General features: G+C 48.0%; 1 protein-coding gene across 2 annotated transcripts in view; it reads left to right on the top strand.

The window, feature by feature from the left end:
- The first annotated feature begins 2,553 nt into the window (after positions 1–2,553).
- CUX2 (cut like homeobox 2) overlaps positions 2,554–19,655 on the top strand; it is a 277,693-nt gene continuing 260,591 nt past the window's right edge. For both annotated transcript variants that reach the window (XM_061384789.1, XM_061384790.1), the window contains exon 1: positions 2,554–2,763. In XM_061384789.1, coding sequence (XP_061240773.1) covers positions 2,701–2,763 — 63 coding nt within the window. In that variant the 5' untranslated portion in view covers positions 2,554–2,700. The remainder of the gene's footprint in view (positions 2,764–19,655) is intronic.

Below are 19,655 nucleotides of genomic sequence, written 5' to 3' on the forward strand. Positions count from 1 at the left end.
TAACTTTGCTATTGGCTCCAGTTAATGCACTTTCTAGTAAAAGAAAACCCAGGATCATATATTTTAATCGCTTGTCAAATCTTGTTTGCTTTCTTTAATCTAGAATAGTTCCCCAGTCTGTGTGTGTTTCATGTGACATTGACATTTTTAAAGAGACTAGCTGTTTATTTTCTAGAATTACCCCTCCATTTGGGTTTATCTAATATTTCTTCACAATTAGATTCAGATTATGCACAAATACCACAGAAGTGGTGGTGTATCCTTCTCCGTACATCATATCAGGAGGTATATGATGTCAGTTCCATGACTGCAAAGTCAGATATAAATTTACACTTGATCTTAGCCAAAAGGCCGAAAAGCGATCAGATGTAAATTTAAAATAATCTTTCATCAAAACCTTGATTTGTTAAAAATTGCTTTGAAAGGTTTCACACTCACTCCAGATTTTCAACTACAGGTCTTTAAAAAACAGACTCAAAGACAAGGAAGCTGCAAGCTTTACAGATGCTCAGGAGAAAATGTAGCCATTAAAAAAAATTGCCATGCGATAGTTATGAAATTTCCCTAAATTCATTTTGCAGAATGAGAGCTGTAATTTAAACGTGAAGTTATCGAGAGCTGAGATAAACCACACATCACGTGCAATTTAATCTGGCAAGGAAACAGGCCACTCGGAATTGCTAACTAGGCCTAATTCATTACATCTTGGTGAACGCTGTACTTCTGGTCATATGAGTCTTTCAACTTGTGCATTAATTTATTTACCCAGGCCTTATGGAAAATGTATGGGGATGGTAACAGAAATACTGTATCCTAGTTTAAATCACATTACATTTTTTAAACAGCTCGAGTGATTGCTTAGAAAAATCACACCTTCTTCTGAAGCATTTATGAAACAATTATTTACATTACATTAAAAACTTTAATTGCCTTGAAGCACGTGTTCCAAGACACAAATATTGGAAAATCATCAAAAATATCCATCACGATTCTTTCTTCTTTACAACTCTTCTAAACTTTATCTTTTTTATAACCCTCTGTATTGATCTATTGTCCTAGACCAAGAGTGATGTCAGAAGTCCAAGCTGGGTCATAAAAAGAGAATATAATTTCCATTTGCTGTCTATAAAAGCAAATCTTTTGCCTAGAAAAAAAGCGGGGGAATGTCTCCTTTTTTTGGGGGGGTGGGGCAGAGGCTAGGGTAGGATTGGTAGGGGGACATGTCAGAAAGGGTGACTGCTGGATCAGGAGAAGTGTTAGTTATGAAGTGGGTTGGGAGGTCTGAGTTCCTCCTGGGTGGTGGGCGTAGGACCTTGGGAGCGAGACTGGGGACTTTTCCCTTGCAGAGGCAAGATGATGGAAAAAATGTAAAAGAAATCTAGCCACCCGTGCTGTCCAGCGTCTGAAAAATTGCAGAAGACCAGAATTTCCCTCCAGCTGGGCTAAAGACTCTCTCCCAAAAGACAATCATAATAAAGGAGGCCCATACTGGGAAGGAGCCTGGGGTCCCCAGCTAGGCTAAGGACCCCAGAATAATGATTGTAACAGTGGCAGAGACATCTGTAGCTGTTAGTGATCCAGAGCTAGGCTAGGCCCCCTCAACATATAACGATACAAGCGAACCCACTGTGGGGGGAGAAACCATTCCAGAGGTTTAGCTAAGAACCCTCTCCAGTAATGCGAACAGTAAAACGACCTCCCATTCTAAAGTTGTGAGGAGCCCATGTAACTGTACTAAAGGCTCCTGAAAATAGTAACAAGAATCTCTATTGCAGAGGATCCCCGGAAAGAACCCAGTGCTATGACCAAGACAAGACATCGCCTCTTAATAATATAACTCTATAATGGCGTGGACTCTGCGCACGGCAGTGGTGACATTTCCGACAACTCAGTGGCGCCCCCGGGCGGCTGCCACCCGCCCACTGGCCGGCTCCCAACAACCCGCCGGCAGGGTAGTCTACGCAGCTCTAGCTGGCGGCTGATACCCTCGGATGCGAAGCTTAGCTGGCTGGCGAAGGAGCGGCGGCAGCCCGAGGCACGTGTTGTGTGCTCCGATTGCAAAAGAAAAAAAAATGCATTGCAAACTATTAACTTTTTTTTTTTAAGTATGCATTGCTGGGGATGGGGGATAGACAGGTGCGAGGCGAGGGTAGGCGCCCCACGTACCCGCCGCCTCCTGCCCCCGCAAACTTCCCTTTGCATTGATCAGCACGTTACGTCAGTATTGATAAGTTTGCAAAAAGCCAAAGTCAAGTGCAATCGCGCGGCACACCGACCCCGGACTTGGGGGGGGATATGCAGCGAGCGCTCCGCGGGCCCGGGAGCCGGCTGCAGGCAGGGCAGCGGCGGCGCCAGCGCCTCTCGGAAACGCTGCCTCCCCCCCACTCCTCTCCTCCCACCCCATCCCCGGCCGCCTCCCCCGGGCGGGCGCCGAGCTCCCCGCCCCGCGCCCTCCTCCCGCGCCCTCCGGGGGTCGGGGGGGGCGCACGGCTCCCGGGCCCGGCGGCGGCGGCGCGGCGGCGCCGAGGGGCAGCGGGTGGCAGGAGGCCGGGGGGCGCCCGAGGGGCCCCGGGCGGTGGCGCGCAGGGCCCGGACTGCCGGCGGCGGCCCCGGGGCTGGGGGGAGTCCAGCCCGGATATTGAGTGCAGCCATTGAGAAAAGCCAAACTCTTGTGTGTGTGCGTCTCGAATAGCCCCCAAGATGGCCGCCAATGTGGGATCGATGTTTCAATATTGGAAGCGATTTGATCTACGGCGACTCCAGGTTAGTGCGGGCAGCACCGGCCGCGCGGCCGTGGGGAGCCCTCGGGCGCGCCCTGGGCGCACTGGGGAGGTCCCCGGGAGGGCGGTCGGGAGCCCTGGGGAGGCGGGCGGCGGCTGCTGGGGCTCGCAGGGGCTCGACTGCCCGCTGCCTATCGATAGGTATTAGGAATTGATCTCGCCGCTGCTCTTTGTTCGGTTCAATCATCGATTAGCCGCTGCGACCATGGAGAAGCGCTAGTGAGCCCATGGCCCGGGGAGCGAGCCGGCGGGTGAGCGGCGGAGTGAGGCGCGAGGAAGGCAGGGTCTGCGGTTCCAGGCAGGGGGCTGCAGGCGGGACCTCGGGCAACCCCCCTTGCGCCGCACTTTGCGCGCCTCCCAACTTCGCGGCGCCGGGGGAGGCCGCGAAGCGCGCCGCGTGCCTGTCCGCGCCCGGCTGGGGCTCGGGCGAGGGAGGGAGGGAGCTGGCGGGCTGGGAGGAGGAGGAGGCGTAGGGGGGAGGCATCCGGGGTTGGCTAGGAGGCGGCTCCGCGCCCCGCCGCCCGCCAGCACCTCCGCCGCCGCCGCCCGCCTAGCTGCGCAGCCCGGACGCGCCGCCACCCGGGGGCCGCTGCTGCCGCCCCAGCCGCTACAGCCACCGCCGCCGGACTGGCCGCCTGCACCGGCAGACCTCTCCTCGTGCCGGGTTCTCGGGGTTCGTCTTTGCCTCTTGCTTTATCCCCCTCGCCAACCTCTTTCCAAGTCTAGGTGGGGACGGGCGGTGGAGATGGGCCCGGGGCGCGCGCAAGTTTGCGCTCCTGCCTCAGGGGCCTTGGAGAGCCGGGAGCTGCGCAGAGCAGGTGACTTCGGGCTCTCGGGCCCACTGGAACTTTTAAATAGGAGATTCCCTCGCTGTTTTCTGCCTCCTGCTTTTCCTCTCCGCCACTCCTCTCTTTCCTCCTCTCTCTAGTCTCTTCTTTCTCTTTTCCCTCTTCCTCCCTGGGGCGACTCCCTTCCAAACTCCAGCACTTTATCCCCGTTCCACCTTTTTCTGGGAGTCTGTGTGTCTCCTCCAGATTGGGGGTTATTCTTGCTGACCCAATAGGAGACTGGGCCGCGGGATGGAATCTCACAGAGAACTGCGCACAGAAGGCACAACGCTAGCCTCTGTCCTTTCCCAGGTGCCCCAGGATGCTCCTGACAAGCCCCCAAACCCAGGAGTCTCACCGAGGTGCGGTGGGAACAAGGGGCGGGGAAGTGGTGCTGGTTACCGGACGATTAAAGCATCCTGCCTTGGCCTTGACATTCTTGGAAGAAGGGAGAGCATCAGTCTGGAGATAAAAAGGGACCCGCTTTTTTTTTTTTTTTAAATCCGCCTGCAAATCTCGTTAAGTTTCTTCTGATAAGTGGTTCCAGTGCCCCCCTCCTCCTGGTGGCTTCCCAACCCCCCTCCTTTCTAACCCCTCACTCCCCGCAGGCCCCCTCCTTCAAAGCCAGTGAGCTGGAGAGAAAATCGGGGCACTCAGGCATGCAGTTAATAACTGCAAGTGCCTTGCAATTCCAGGTCCTCACTCGAGTTGGGGCTACAGTTTGGTGGCCATCTGAGGCGGGCAGGGCTGTGAGCTGTGGTTGCTGTTTTAAATGATGCTAAAGTGGCCTTTCTGGAAGAGTGGGGGATGGGGGAGGGGGAGAGAGAGAGAGAGAGAGAATGGGAGAGAGAGAGTTGGGCAGCCACATTGGGCTTGGCACGAAGGCCAATGGTAATCGTATTCCCTGCTAATGTTTGTAAATGAGACCCGGGCACGGCTGGGGGACAGCGTCTTTATTTATGATTGATGTTCTGTAACATAAGGAATGACAAGAACGTGGCAGACAAGAGGAGAGGAACCAGAAGGGCTGGCGAAAGCCCTTTGCAGGGTCCTATTGTTATTCTGGGCTGGAGAAAATTTCCGCGGCGAGATTTACAGCGCTGGTATTTGCTCCCGGTTGGCCGGAATGTCAGTTAACACAATTTTCATTAGATAACTCGTTTTCAATTCGGGGAGCTTGGGCTGCAACCGGGAGGTGGAGTGAGACCTGGGCTGGGTGCTGAGGGGTGGGTGCGGCTCCCAGGGGGCTGATTTCTGAGCTGGAGTGGAGGGGGTGTTGAACCTCAAGTCTCTCCTGTCTCAGGCTCAGGGGTCTTTTGTGGAGCTGTTGAGGTCACCCAGATCTTGATTTCAGTTGGACTCCCATTGATCTGGGAACCCTTTGTTAGGGTTTTAGAAGATGCTGAGGTGAAAAAGCAAATTTGAACTGGAAAGGATGAAGATGGGGGTGGTGGAAAGCCTTGTTCAGGTGATGGGAAAATAGAGCCAGGACCTCTCCCCGCACAGGGTGTATACTTAGGGTGCAGGAGGGAGGGATATGTTCATTAAAACAATGGCTGGTGTGTTTGGCACAAAAGGAGAGGGCTCTGGGGAAAGGGTTAACCTCATTTACATGGATATTAAGCGGCAGGGGGGGGGGTCCCTTTGGGAGTTTGAAAAGCTGTACACTTTAAGAGAACAGAGGTACATGTGGCAGCGGTGTACAAACATTGAGGCCCTCACATCTGCTGTGGTCTCCACCCTTGTCCTGAAGTGTTCAGGTTTTCCCCTGCCCAACAGGACTGCGCCCCCCACCCAGCCCCATATTCTCACTGATGGCCTTTTTGTTGGAAACGGATTATGAGCCTAAGCACTTTCGCCTCGGATCATCTCTTGTGCATAACGCTAATGACTCCTGTGCCACACTTTTATTTTCATTTTTTTCCCTTCCCACTTTCCGTTTACAGGGGAAATAGCTAGAAAGGAAAACTTCAGCTGGCTTGTTCCAAGATCTGGGTAGGAAAGGTGGGCCCCCACTGCAGGCCCCGTGCAGGCCAAGAGCTTTGGGCTCACTTGTCCCATGGCCCCGGATGTTTGTTGAGTGTGAGGAGGTGTGTATAGCTTCAATTCAGTGGTTTCATGCAGCCTGGTCGCTGAGCGTTGGAGTGGCCAAGGCAGCAAAGGCGGCCCATGTCCCCAGGCCAGACCATGCTACCAACGCCACTCCGATACTGGCAAGAAAGGTGACCTTGTACTGGCCCATGCACAGCCCTCTGGAAGTATATATTTTTCAAATATAGAAGCAGTCTGGTTATTACTCCTTCCAGTGCCATCTCTGGACACAGTGGGGCTGTTTTCCTAGGATGGAAGTCTGTCAGCAGTCTTAATGATGGTGAAGATGCTGTGACAGTTGGTACCCTGCTCCAGGATCCCTGAAACTGCTTCCCTCTTTCTTTGCTGCTGCTTTTTGTCTCGGCTGCTGGCAGTCCAGGAAACGAGAAGAAATAAAATTCTATCCCAAAGTTAATGCTAGGCATATTTCATTTGGTTATAAGATTGCTTTATGGTGAACATTACTAATGCAGTATTTTTTTATGGCTTTTCTGTGTATAGTCGTCGTAACCGGATTCATACCTTTATGATTTTCTTTTTCTGCTTTACTTTGCCACTTTTTTAAATGATGCTCTGGGTCCAGTCTCTCGTGATATCTTTTTTTTTTTTTTCCTTCAAAGAGTGTTAATCAAGCTAACAAGAGTTGGTGCTCAGTCTGAATGCACATCTGTTTCTTGGGAGGAAAGAGGTTGGCTGGAAGGATCACACTGTACGAACTTGGGAGGAAAAGGCAAATTCTGCTTGGGGTGTGAGCCTTTAGGGAGGAAAACTGATGGGTCCTCAAATGAGATAAGCTGGACTTTTTGTAAGGAGTTTTGGAGAAACTTCTAGGAAGGCTCAATTTCTTGGCATACGGGAGATGGGACTTGATGGAATGTTTTTCTCAGCTCAAAGTTTAGAAAAGAGCGTGGATGTGATTAAAATATTATAACCTTATGATATTCTGAAGTGCATAAATTTTACATATCAGCCACAGAGAGTTTAGACATCCATTAGAGCCTCTGACAGCTTGACTTATCTAAATGTGCTATCATTTAACAATGTGTCAAAATTCCTCTTTCTTTAGATGACAGCAGTAAATAAGCTATCAGCCCTGTTGGCGGAATCCTAACTTTGGAAACTTCGCTGTAATAGAATTGCTGCCGGGGTGGGGAGCATATGAGCAGACCAGGCTTGGTGCGGCCCAGGCCCAGGCCCGTGAGATGGACTGGCATTAGGCGAAGGCTGTGGGAGCTTGGAGCGGGAGGAGAGGGAGCGGCAGGAGACAGAGGGATGAGGGGAGATTTCTAGCAGCAGCTCTGTGAATACGACCAAACCATTGGCCAGCCCCCTGGACCCTTCCAGGTCCAACCAGCGGGTGACCCCATTCCATCTGCCTCTCCAATTCATTGCAAGCCACACCCTGTGAGCCTATTTTGCAGAAGGAGCTAGAAACAGGTGTTGAGAATTTATATAAAGAACCCAGCAGTCTTTTCTGGGCATCCCAAAATTCTGAATTTCTCAACTCGACAGAAATTGCTTCCCAAAGATGGGCCTCTCTTTGAATGCTGGAAGAAAAATGAGCAACGTCTCATCCTTGACCGCTTTTGCTGTTGGAGGTCTCGAAGTTTCTTTTATTAATACCTGAATTCACTGTAGAAAATTGAGAAACCACGGACAAGCCTAAAGAAGCAAATAAGCGTCTCGGTGGGTTATTTCAGATGAGCACGGTGCTATTTTGACCAGAGGGAACAGCTTTTCTGATGATGGTGGTGCTTTTTTTTTTTTTCTTTCCTTTTTCTTTCTTTCTTTCTTCTTTTTTTAAACTCTTCTGTTAAAGTGAGGATTCTGTCTTCGAACTTGACATTCTGTCGTGGTAACCTTTCTTCCGTCAGATAGAATTTCAAATGTGAGCACCTCAGCTGGTGCTAAATTTGATCCTGGATGATGGTCGAGGTGGCTGTCCAAAAACGATGGTTTTCTCTGTTGCTTTCTGAAAGGGCTGAATTTCTGGGGGCTTCCAGTTATCTAACTCAGATTGAGCCTGGCAGAGGTTGAGTGTGGGAAGGGGACTGAGGTAGTTGGCTGCCTTTGTTTCTGGCTTAGGAAATCAGGGTTCAGTCTTCTATTTGATTTTTCTGTCTGGGGGATGCTCTTTCTTAATGACAGTAGCTTATATCAAAGGTGTCAGGGAAGGTGGAAGTAGTAGGCAGAGGGGAAGGGCCCCAAGAGCAGCTAAGAAGTACAGTCTCTAGCACTCCTGGGTGAATCCACTAACCTTCCAAGTCTCCCATTTCTTAATCCTTCACAGAGACTGGTTGTGCTCATCTGGTTCGCTGTACTCAGTTGCTGTAAAGGGAAGGATGCTGACATACTTTGTGTGCCAGTTAAATGTATTGCCTTTTCATGGCCTCAGGGCCCATTTTGGCAGTGATGAGGAGCCATTGGTCTCTCGAGCAGAATTTTCAGACAAAATCATGCCTGGAATGGAGTTCTTGGTTTCTAAGCCTTGAGGATCCCTTCAGAAAATGGTTTGTAGTGTTTTGTAGGATATGAACAATCAGTTCCTCTCATACTTAATTTAAAAATCCAGAGTCCTTTCCCCTGATTGTAAGAGTCCAGGTAGTCTGCCCCGCCGCCGTTACCCTTCTGACTTCGTCTCCAGCGTCTCTCCCCTCCTCGCTCTGTTCTAGTCACAGTGGTCTTTTGGTCCCTCAGGCTCGTCAAGCACATTCTTACCTCAGGGACTTTGCACTTGCAGTTCCCTCTGCCTGGGGCTCTTTCTCCTGATCTTCCCATGGCTGGCTCCTTTGTGGTCTCACCCCAAACCCCTGAAGAAGCTTCCACTACCCTTTAATGTGCAAATATGCTTCCCCTTCTTTAAGGATGGTGTTTCCCTGAAGGTTTCAACCTCATGACCTTCCCAGGGGTGGCTTCTCTCTAGGCTATTTAGAAACCATCTAGGTCTGCCATCAGGGTTGGCAAACTTTTTCTGTGAAGAGGCAGATAATAATATGCTTTAGGCTTTGTGAACCACGTGGTGTACGTTGCAAGCACTCGGTTCTGCCACCGTGGCATGCAAATAGCCATAGACAAGAAAACTGAATGTGAATGGTTGCGTTCCAGTAAAACTTTACAAAAACAGGTGAAGGGCTGGATTTGGCCTGAAGGCCATGGTTTGCTGAGTCTGTCTACAGGTCTCTAATGATGGCAGTAGCATGGCTGAAGTGTTTCACTTTCCAGTTAAGAGTGTTAAGGTAGATCACATGTAGTTCCAGAAACTTGTTCTCTACCCTTTCCCTCAAGAGGGAAGTAAGAGGAGCCAAGATGGTGAGGTGCCCCTGTCTAGCTTCCAGGCCTGGCTCCATCACCTATTGGCTATGTGATTTGTGGATGGGTCGCTTAACCTCTCTAAGCCTTATTTCCTTGTCTCTAAATGGAACTAATAGTAATCTCCACCTTTTAGATTGTTCTTAAAGATTAAAGCACTTTAAGTGTGAAAGTGCTTAGCACAGTTTGGGACACACAGTTAGTGTCCCATAAGTGTTTTACTTCTTATTGTTGTTGGTATTTTTAGAGAGTAAGAGAGGAGTGAGAAAACCAAAGGAGCAGTGGATCCTGGAATTTGCTGGCCTTGCAAGCTTGTTTTAGAGATTACTGGGCACTTTTTCTCTTCTCTTTTCCTCCATTGGGGGCTTACTATATTAATATATTACTAATATTATATGTGATGTCTTATATCTTGGGAGCTCAGACTACAGAGGTTGCAGGTTGGGAGCTATGTCTGGACCACGGATGTATCTGTCCAGATTAGTGCAATATTTAAAACCACTTTTTTAAATATAAGCTTCTCAGCATTTAAAACACAGAAGATGTTACCTAAGAAATTCAGATATCCAGTATCCTGTACAAATCCAACACTCTGGCCGCGCTCGGCAGGGAATGGAGACCTAGCAAGGGCACGACAGAGGGAACAGTGGTGCAGAGACCCTGGGCTGAGGGTCTGCAGTGGATCAGACAGCTCCAGGGGCCATGAGGCGGGTACCTGTCAAGGCCACTGGCTGCCAGTCTCCAAGTGCCAAATGTCAGACGAGGCTGCATTTTCAGAAGAACCGAAAGGCCCTGACCAGCTTCATGAAGATACATGATTGGCCTGCTGTCTCTGCTTTTCCTCAGTAGCTCAGTCACCCTCAGAGTGGGCCGGTGGCTGCCCCCTCCTTCCTCGTCCTTTCCCTGTGCATCCCCTCTGCCATCCTTCAGCCGAATGAAACAGCAGTTCCAAGATACGCATTTGTCATTAAAAAGAAAGAAAGAGAAAAAAATCAATCCTCCAACCTCTTTGGCCTGAGCTGGTTGTCTGCCCCAGAAGCCCGGAGCCGAGCAGTGCTTAAGACTCTCTGAGCCGCCGTCGCTCAAACTCGACGGGGTAAGTGGCTCCCCGGGAACCATTATGGTCGATTGACTTGTCCAGCCAGCTGTTTGGAGTGTGGGTGCTGCAGACAGAGAGACCACAGGGGTCAGCAGCACAGCCAGGTCGAGTGCAGATTTCAAGTGAGGCAGTCACTCAGAGGTGCTCAGGGGCTGGGGGCAGCTATTTGACGTGTTGGTCCATTGTGGATGTTCATGGGCTCCAGGGATCTGAGGGGTGTAGTGTGGACAGCAAAATCAAGCCCTGCAGTCTCCCACTCCCAGAGATATTTAGTGAGGACTTGGGGGCCGCCTGGCTGTATCCCAGCCCTGCCACTTACCAGCTATGTGACCTTGGGCAAATCACTTAACCTTTTTGAGCCTTGGTTTTCTCTCTCATGTAGAATAGGGATGATAGTAGTATCTGCCTCCTTAAGGATTGTGGATTAAGTGAGTTAGTGCATGTAAAGTGTGAAATCTGTGCCTAGCACATAGATGTGCTGTATAATGTTAATAATAATAACTGCTGTTGTCCTATACTTTGAAAATGTATTGGTTTAGCCAAAAAAATTCATTCAGGGTTTTCCATAAGATGGTGCAGAAAAACATGAACAAACTTTTTGGCCAACCCAATATATTCACCACTCACAGTATAACTAAAAATTGTGTAAATTATAATAAGTAAATATCATAAATACTATCAGTTCAGTTCAGTCGCTCAGTCGTGTCCGATTCTTTGTGACCCCATGAATCGCAGCATGCCAGGCCTCCCTGTCCATCACCAACTCCCGGAGTTCACTCAGACTCACATCCATCAAGTCACTGATGCCATCCAGCCATCTCATCCTCTGTCGTCCCCTTCTCCTCCTGCCCCCAATCCCTCCCAGCATCAGAGTCTTTTCCAGTGAGTCAACTCTTTGCATCAGGTGGCCAAAGTACTGGAGTTTCAGCTTTAGCATCATTCCTTCCAAAGAAATCCCAGGGCTGATCTCCTTCAGAATGGACTGGTTGGATCTCCTTGCAGTCCAAGGGACTCTCAAGAGTCTTCTCCGACACCACATTAAATAATAATAATATGCTGGCAATATCATGGTGAACAGGAAGACAAAGTGCCAGTCCTCACTTAGCCCACAGACAATGGAGGGGGGTGGATGCATATATTATTGGACAACCAGGTGTGTAGTCACACACGGACATTTGATTCTGAGATAGCATGTGGCAAAAAAACTGCCTGAGTCTGAGCATCAAGGGAGCCTTCCTGGAAGAAGTGACCCTTTAGCCAAGGTGTCAAGGACAAGGTCAGGGAAAAGCATGCCTGGGAATAGCATGTGCTAATACCTTGAGGTGGGTGGAAAAACAGTGCGTGCAATGAACTGGAGGAAGGCAGTGAAGGTGGTCACAGATTCTGAGCGGCTATTGTGGTGGTGATCTAGTCGCTAAGTTGTGTCCGACTCTTGCAACCCCATGGACTGCAGCCTACCAGGCTCCTCTGTCCATGGGATTTCCCAGGCAAGAATACTGGAGTGGGTTGCCATTTCCTTTTCCAGAGGATCTTCCTGACCCAGGGATCGAACCCAGGTCTCCTGCACTGCAGGAAATTTCTTTACCAACTGAGCCAGGAAGCCTTGTTAGACCCACCTTTATCCTCACTCTTGGCGTCTGTCAGTTGGGAGTAAGGATGAAGTCTAAAATAAGATTATTTAGCACATGTTTGGCCTGGAGTGAATCTATCTCAATGAGTACTTTGAAAAATACTCAAACACCATATCAGCCTTTGTTGTTCAGTTGCTAAGTCCTATCTGTCTCATTGTGACCCCATGGACTACAGCACGCTAGTCTCCTCTGTCCTCCACTATCTCCCAGAGTTTGCTTAATTCCTGTCTGTTGAGTTGGCGATGCTATCTAACCATCTCATCCTCTGCCAGCCCCTTCTCCCTTTGCCTTTATCATTTCCTAGCATCATAGTCTTTTCCAATGTATTGTCTCTTTTTATCAAGTGGCCTAAGTATTGGAGCTTCAGCTTCAGCAACAGTCCTTCCAGTGAATATTCAGGGTTGATTTCCTTTCGGATTGACTGGTTTGATCTCCTTGCAGCCCAGGGGACTCTCGAGAGTCTTCTCCAGCACCATAACTTGAAAGCATCAATTCTTCCATGCTCAGCCTTCTTTATGATTCAACTCTCACATCGTACATGACTACTGGAAAAACCATGGCTTTGACTGTACAGACCTTTGTTGGCAAAGTGATATCTCTGCTTTTTAATATACGTCTAGGTTTCTCATAGCTTTCCTTCCAAGCCTTAAGTATTGCTTTTATTTTTTTAACAAGGTATTCAGCCCAATTCTTGCTCTGTTGCAAAATATGCCCAGTTCCCCAACTTCTGTTTATCTTGGAATCATGGCACCGGGCCATCAGGATGCAAATCTCAGTTCTGCTTCTTCCTAGCTGTGTCCCTTGGGTAAGTTAGTTCCTCTTTCTAAGATTTGGTTTTCTCAGCTGTCAGGTGGATATAATAATGGTACCTCCCAGTGGTGGCCCTGAGAAAGCACCTTGCAGATCTTTGTCTATAAGGAGTGTGATGGGCAGGTGGCACCAGATCCTGCCCTTGAAGATCACCCGCAACTGCCACAGCCAGGGACTGAGTGTAATAGGGACTAAGAGCAGACTGGTTCCTGGGACACATGGGATTCATTTGCAGGCTCTGGACTCCTCTGCAGTCTAGGGTGCTTCCACTAACCAGCCAACCTTACCAACTTTCCTTCCTTCTTCTCTCACTCACGCCCTCCCTCCCTCTCTCTGTTCTGGCTCCCTCCTGCAGGGTGTGGGTATTGATCCTGATAAACCTCTTTGTCTTGTAATCCTGACTTTGTATCTTCTTCTCAAAGGACCATGCTTTCCTACAGGGAAGATGAAATGAGGTTTGGCCATCTACCTAAGGCACCTAGTGCATAGAGAGTGCCCAGTTGAGGTATCTTTTATGTCTTGTTGGGAGCCTGGGTGGTATCACTCTCAGCGTTGCCTCTTTCTGGTTGCCTGTTCTTACCTGGGCCCACTGTGTGATTAGGTCCTCCATTCCCTTTTGTATCCCTTCATTATGTTTTGCTCTCATTTCCTGACACGCCTCCCCTTTTTATTCAAGCAGTCTGGCTTCCTCACTGTTCCTTGAACACACCAAACATATTCCAGCCTTGGGGCCTTTGTACTTGCTGTTCCCATTGCATTTCCAGACATCTCCTTAGTTTGTCTCAGTCTATTCAGTCCTCTATTTAAATATTACGTCTTCGGAGAGGTCCTCCCTAAGCTTCCAAAATGCCTCCCTGCCCCCTGCCCTGTCTGCTTTACCTGATGTGATAATATGTATGTATTTGTTCATTTGTTTACCATCTATATTCCTTCCTGGGCTTCCCTGATAGCTCAGATGGTAAAGAATCTGCTGCAATTTAGGAGACCAGGGTTCAGTCCCTGGGTCGGGAAGATCCCTTGGAGAAGAGAATGACAACCGACTCCAGTATTCTTGCCTGGAGAATTCCATGGACAGAGGAGCCTGGTGGGTTACAGTTTATGAGGTCGCAAAGAATTGGACATGACTGAGCGACTAACACACACATATTCCTCCCTGAGGAGGGCAAGGACGTAGTAAGTTCTTAATAAATATTTGGATAATGGAGTGGATGAATAGCACAGGAAGGGTGAGTTGGGAACAACTGCCTTGACTTTACCTTGGGAGGCAGTCCTGGGGGACCCAGCTCCTCCCAGACCCCCAGCTTCTTCACCCATCACTGGCTCTTGAAATTCTCTCACTCTGTGATTGGGAATTGGGCACAGGCCTCAGACTCGCAGTGAACAAGGGTTTATCTTTAGCTCTGTGAGTCTTGCTTTAGAAACTGGTGACCCCAATTCCGGCCTGGGAAGTAGCTCCCATCCTAATTAATAAATCCATTAATTAATTACTGGGGCAGGCTGTGGACCGTTAGCAGTGATTTGGTGGCCTCAGTCACAGACAACTCAAAGCAGGTTCCTGCAGTCTGTGAGATGGCTGTTGTGGGGGGCACAAGATAGCCAGTTAACATGTTTTGGGATCCAGGTGACATCCTTCTCTCAAAGCCTGGTTCATGGGTCCATATGATCAGCCCAGCAGGCATCAAAGAGGGATCAAGGTCTCTGGACAGCATCACTAGAGTTGGGGGGATTTCCTGCTCAGCTTCCCCTGGGACTTCTAGTTTATAATCAGGCAGGAAGTCAGGATTGGAGTCTCCCCTTCCCTTTTATGGCTAAGATAGCCTCAGTTTTTCTGTCTAAAATAGAGTTTCCTGGAGTTGTTGAGACAGATTATTCATTCATTCACTTGATGAACATTATTCAGCACCTGCTATGTGTCACGTGCAGTGTAAAGTGCTGGGAGAGAAGCAGTAAACAAAACAGACCAAGTTCTTGCCCTCATAAAGCTTTTCTTTTATAATCGCTTGGAGATAGAAGTACTTTTCTCCAAGGCTGTGAGAGGTAAAAAATGACAAACCAATACAGACATAGCCTAGGACTGGGCATGCTGTAAGCCTTCCCAAAATGGTGACTGTTGTTAATCATGATCTTTATTAACAGCAGTAATAATAACTATGATGATGATGATTCTGTGAGGTAATTCCCATTGAATTTCAGTTACCTGGGAGCAGTACCTGAAATGATTTGAGCATGGGCTTTGGACCCCGGCCTTGCTGTTTCTTAACTGGGATGCCTCGGGTGATTCACTGGATTTCTCAAAGTGTTAGTTTCCTTATCTGTAAAATGTGAATTAAATACAGCCTTTACCTCATAGAGACCTTTTGGGGGTGTTGATGCAGTGACTGGTAACTGACTGTGGCTCAGATCATGAACTCCTTATTGCCAAATTCAGACTTAAATTGAAAGAGGGGAAAACCACTAGACCATTCAGGTATGACCTAAATCAAATCCCTTACGATTATATAGTGGAAGTGAGAAATAGATTCAAGGGATTAGATCTGATAGACAGAGTGCCTGAAGAACTGTGGGCAGAGGCTCGTGACATTGTACAGGAGGCAGAGATCAAGACCATCCCTAAGAAGAAGAAATGCAAAGTCAAAATGGTTGTCTGAGGTGGCCTTACAAATAGCTGTGAAAACAAGAGAAGCGAAAGGCAAAGGAGAAAAGGAAAGATATACCCATTTGAATGCAGAGTTCCAAAGAATAGCAAGGAGGGATAAGAAAGCCTTCTTCCATAATCAGTGCAAAGAACTAGAGGAAAACAATAGAATGGGAAAGACTAGAGATCTCTTCAAGAAAATAGAGATACCTAGGGAACATTTCATGCAAAAATGGGCTCAATAAAGGACAGAAATGGTAGGGACCTAACAGAAGCAGAAGATATTAAGAAGAGGTGGCAAGAATACACAGAAAAACTATACAAAAAAGATCTTCACAACCCAGATAATCACGATGGTGTGATCACTCATCTAGAGCCAGACATCCTGGAGTGCGAAGTCAAGTGAGCCTTAGGAAGCATCAGTATGAACAAAGCTAGTGGAGATGATGGAATTCCAGTTGAGCTATTTCAGATCCTAAAAGATGATGCTGTGAAAGTGGTGCACTCAATATGCCAGCAAATTTGGAAAACTCAGCAGTGGCCACAGGACTGGAAAAGGTCAGTTTTCATTCCAATCCCAAAGAAAGGCAATGCCAAAGAATGCTCAAACTATGGCACTCATCTCACACGCTAGCAAAGTAATGCTCAAATTCTCCAAGCTAGGCTTCAACAGTACGTGAACTGTGAACTTCAAGATGTTCAAGCTGGTTTTAGAAAAGGCAGAGGAACCAGAGATCAAATAGCCAACATCCGTTGGATCATTGAAAAAGCAAGAGAGTTCCAGAAAAATATCTATTTGTGCCTTATTGACTATGCCAAAGCCTTTGACTGTGTGGATCACAACAAACTGTGGAAAATTCTTCCAGAGATGGGAATACCAGACCACCTGACCTGCCTCTTGAGAAATCTGTATGCAGATCAGGAAGCAACAGTTAGAACTGGACATGGAACAACAGACCAGTTCCAAATGAGGAAAGGAGTACATCAAGGCTGTACATTGTCACCCTGCTTATTTAACTTATATGCAGAGTACATCATGAGAAACGCTGGACTGGAAGAAGCACAAGCTGGAATCTAGATTGCCAGGAGAAATATCAATAACCTCAGATATGCAGATAACACCACCCTTATGGCAGAAAGTGAAGAAGAACTAAAGAGCCTCTTGATGAAAGTGAAAGAGGAGAGTGAAAAAGTTGGCTTAAAGCTCAACATTCAGAAAACTAAGATCATGGCACCTGGTCCCATCACTTCATGGCAAATAGATGGGGAAACAATGGAAACAGTGAGAGACTTTATATTTTTGGGCTCCAAAATCACTGCAAATGATGATTGCAGCCAAAAAATTAAAAAATGCTTGTTCCTTGGAAGAAAAGTTATGACTAACCTAGACAGCATATTAAAAAGCAGAGACATTACTTTGCCAACAAAGGTCCATCTAGTCAAGGCTATGGTTTTTCCAGTGGTCATGTATGGATGTGAGAGTTGGACTATAAAGAAAGCTGAGTGCTGAAGAATTGATGCTTTTGAACTGTGGTGTTGGAGAAGACTCTTGAGAGTCCCTGGACTGCAAGGAGATTCAACCAGTCCATCCTAAAGGAAATCAGTCTTGAATATTCATTGGAAGGACTGATGCTGAAGCTAAAACTCCAGTACTTTGGCCACCTGATGTGAAGAACTGACTCATTTGAAAAGACCCTGGTCGGACAGAGTACCCTCATGTGGCCTGTACTCTGATATCTACACCATTTTAGTCACCTCATCTTTTCATGGTCCTTACTATTGAGCAACATTTGAAGACATGCTAGAAACCAGACCCACAAGGCTAGTGTGCAAAGAGCCCTTCTGAGAACATAACTCAAGCCCCACTGCACCACCTTGAACCTGTTCCATTTTTGAGGAGGGGAATACAACACCCCTTGGCCACTGTGTACCTGCCACGAGAGGCCTCTAAATCACCAGCTGGCCATCTGCACAAGGGAAATAACCACTGGGATGCTGGGAAAGATTGAAGGCAGGAGGAGAAGGGGACAACAGAGGATGAGATGGTTGGATGGCATCACTGACTCAATGGACATGAGTTTGAGTGAACTCTGGGAGTTGGTGATGGACAGGGAGGCATGCTTCAGTCCATGGGGTCACAGAGTGTTGGACACGACTGAGCGACTGAAGTGAACTGATGCAGTGAAGCATGGAAAGCTCTTAGCACAGAGCATGGTCATTCCTAGGAAACGAGAGCATCTATTATTGCTTTTATTATCATAGTCATCATCATTGTTTTTTTTATTCACCTCCTGGTCATCACTAGCCAGCAGTAAGGTTGCCCAGATCCTTGCAGAGAGACAGTGGATGGGAGGTCAGGCCTCTCCAAATACCACTTGGCTGGCCGAAGCAAGACCAGGCCTGGCGTTTGCTTTGGAACATCAGAAGGAAGCTCTCTGCTCAGAAGTCCTGACAGTTTTTTAACAAATAGTTCTTTCAACCTTTAATGCATGCTGAACAGTGTTTAGAGCCCTTAACGAATATTATCTCGTTTAATTCTCACAACCATAGCACAAGAAAACTACTACTATCCTGCTTTTACAGTTGAGCAGACTGAGGCACAGAAGGTTAGGTTCAAGGCCATATTGTCAGCAAGCAGCAGAGCTTGAATTCTAATCCAGGACTCAGGTCTGTTGGGCACTCAATGTTCCTGCTCTTGACTCACTAGGGGCCAGAGCTACCTCTTCTGGAGCCCATCTCCCAACTCCCTGCCCCGCTTTCAGGGTTCCCCACCTATAGTCATTATGCTTGTGCTTTCCTCTTTATTTTTAAACATCTTAAAACACCTCATCATTGTCAACTCATGGAAATGAATCCAGACTCACAAGCATGAGAGACATGGGGTAGGGTGGCAGGTGGGAGGTTATTAATAACACAGGAAAGATTCCTGTCTCCTGTCCTGGAAAATGAGCACCATCCAGCCATCCATCCCTGGCCCACCCGCCGGAGTCCAGAACTGCGTGGTGCGCCCTGTCTTTGGGCCTGCGTTCCGCAAAATGAAATTCTCCGTCCGGGCTGATAATAAGCAGGTATTGATTGCTGCCTTGGTCATTATCAAGATTTATTTAGTCGATATGGCTTCCTCGGTCAATAAATCGTGTCGTTGATAAAGAAAGAAGGGGATAGACTTGTAGGCTTTATTAAAAAAGTTTTTTAGATTTTTTTTTTTTTGAACTGTTAAATCTAGCCCTCTTTCGTTGGCTGTATCACGCATACTCCACATTTGATATTTGGCTCCATAAGCTCTTTCCTTTCATGGTGAAACTTAACTCATCGCTCTGGTTTCTGGAAGGCAAGACTTGGGGCCACAGCTGCTTCTGAAATAGCCTCTGACACTCAGGTATCTGTCTCCTCACTCTTCTGGCTTCCCCTCAGTGCTGGGCTGGGAGTCTACGCCCCGGTTTGTCAATACCCCATTCTCTCCTTTTATCCTCACAACAACCTTTTGCAGTAGGTACTGGTGTTGCCCCACTTTACAGATGAGGAAATGGAGGCTGGATTGTTGGGGAGTATCCAGTGCCACAAAGCACTCGAATCTAGTCTGGCCAGTCTTTTCTCTGAACCTGACCTATGTTCAGCAAGTGGCAAATATTTGTCTAGTATGAGCTATGGGCCCAGCACAGTGTTAGGTGCTGGATACAGAGAGGGTAAGCTAAACAGATTAATGTGTAATTACTGAGATAGAAAGAGTGGAGGAATGAAATGACCAAAAGTTACTAAAATCAAGATGAAGGGGCATCTGTTTATTCAGGGTGGTTACTGAGTAGGTAACATTTAGGCTGAAGCCTGAAAAATGAGGAGCCAGTCAGCAAAGTTCAGGTAGAAGAGACTTTGCAGCTACAGGAACAGTGGTGTGCAAAGGCCCTGAGGTGGGAATCCCCTTGGCACATCTAGGACCTGAAGGAAGGCCAGTATGGCTGGGACAAGATGGTCCGGGAAGGGAAGGTAGGAGACGAGATGAGGTCTGAGTGGAAGGTAGACCCTGTAGACCGTGGTAGGGGATGGATTCAGCTGGATTATATTCTCAGGAAAGGGAGACGACATTGAGGGTTTCAAGCAGTGGAGAAACAGGATCCAGAGTGTGCTTGGTTCCCCCTGGGTTCAGCCTGATAGGGAACAGTGAAGGAAGGGAGGGAATGTTTGGAAAAGAGATAAAAGAGAGCTTCTTTGACAGTCTGATGTGTTATCTCTGTCCAGAGAGGGTCTTAGTGGTGAGAAGCCTTTGGGTGTGTACAAGTGTATTGAAGACTACATCATTCAAGGAGGGGAGGGTGGGAGAAGGTTTCCATGGGGACGTTCCTGATGCCCCAGCCAAGTGGTAGTTGCGCTTCCTTAGGAAGGGAGTGGTTATTTCCCTTGTGCAGATGGCCAGCTGGTGATTTAGAGGCCTCTCGTGGCAGGTACACAGTGGCCAAGGGGTGTTGTATTCCCCTC

Source organism: Bos javanicus, chromosome 17, assembly GCF_032452875.1.
Source record: "Bos javanicus breed banteng chromosome 17, ARS-OSU_banteng_1.0, whole genome shotgun sequence".
NCBI lineage: Eukaryota > Metazoa > Chordata > Mammalia > Artiodactyla > Bovidae > Bos > Bos javanicus.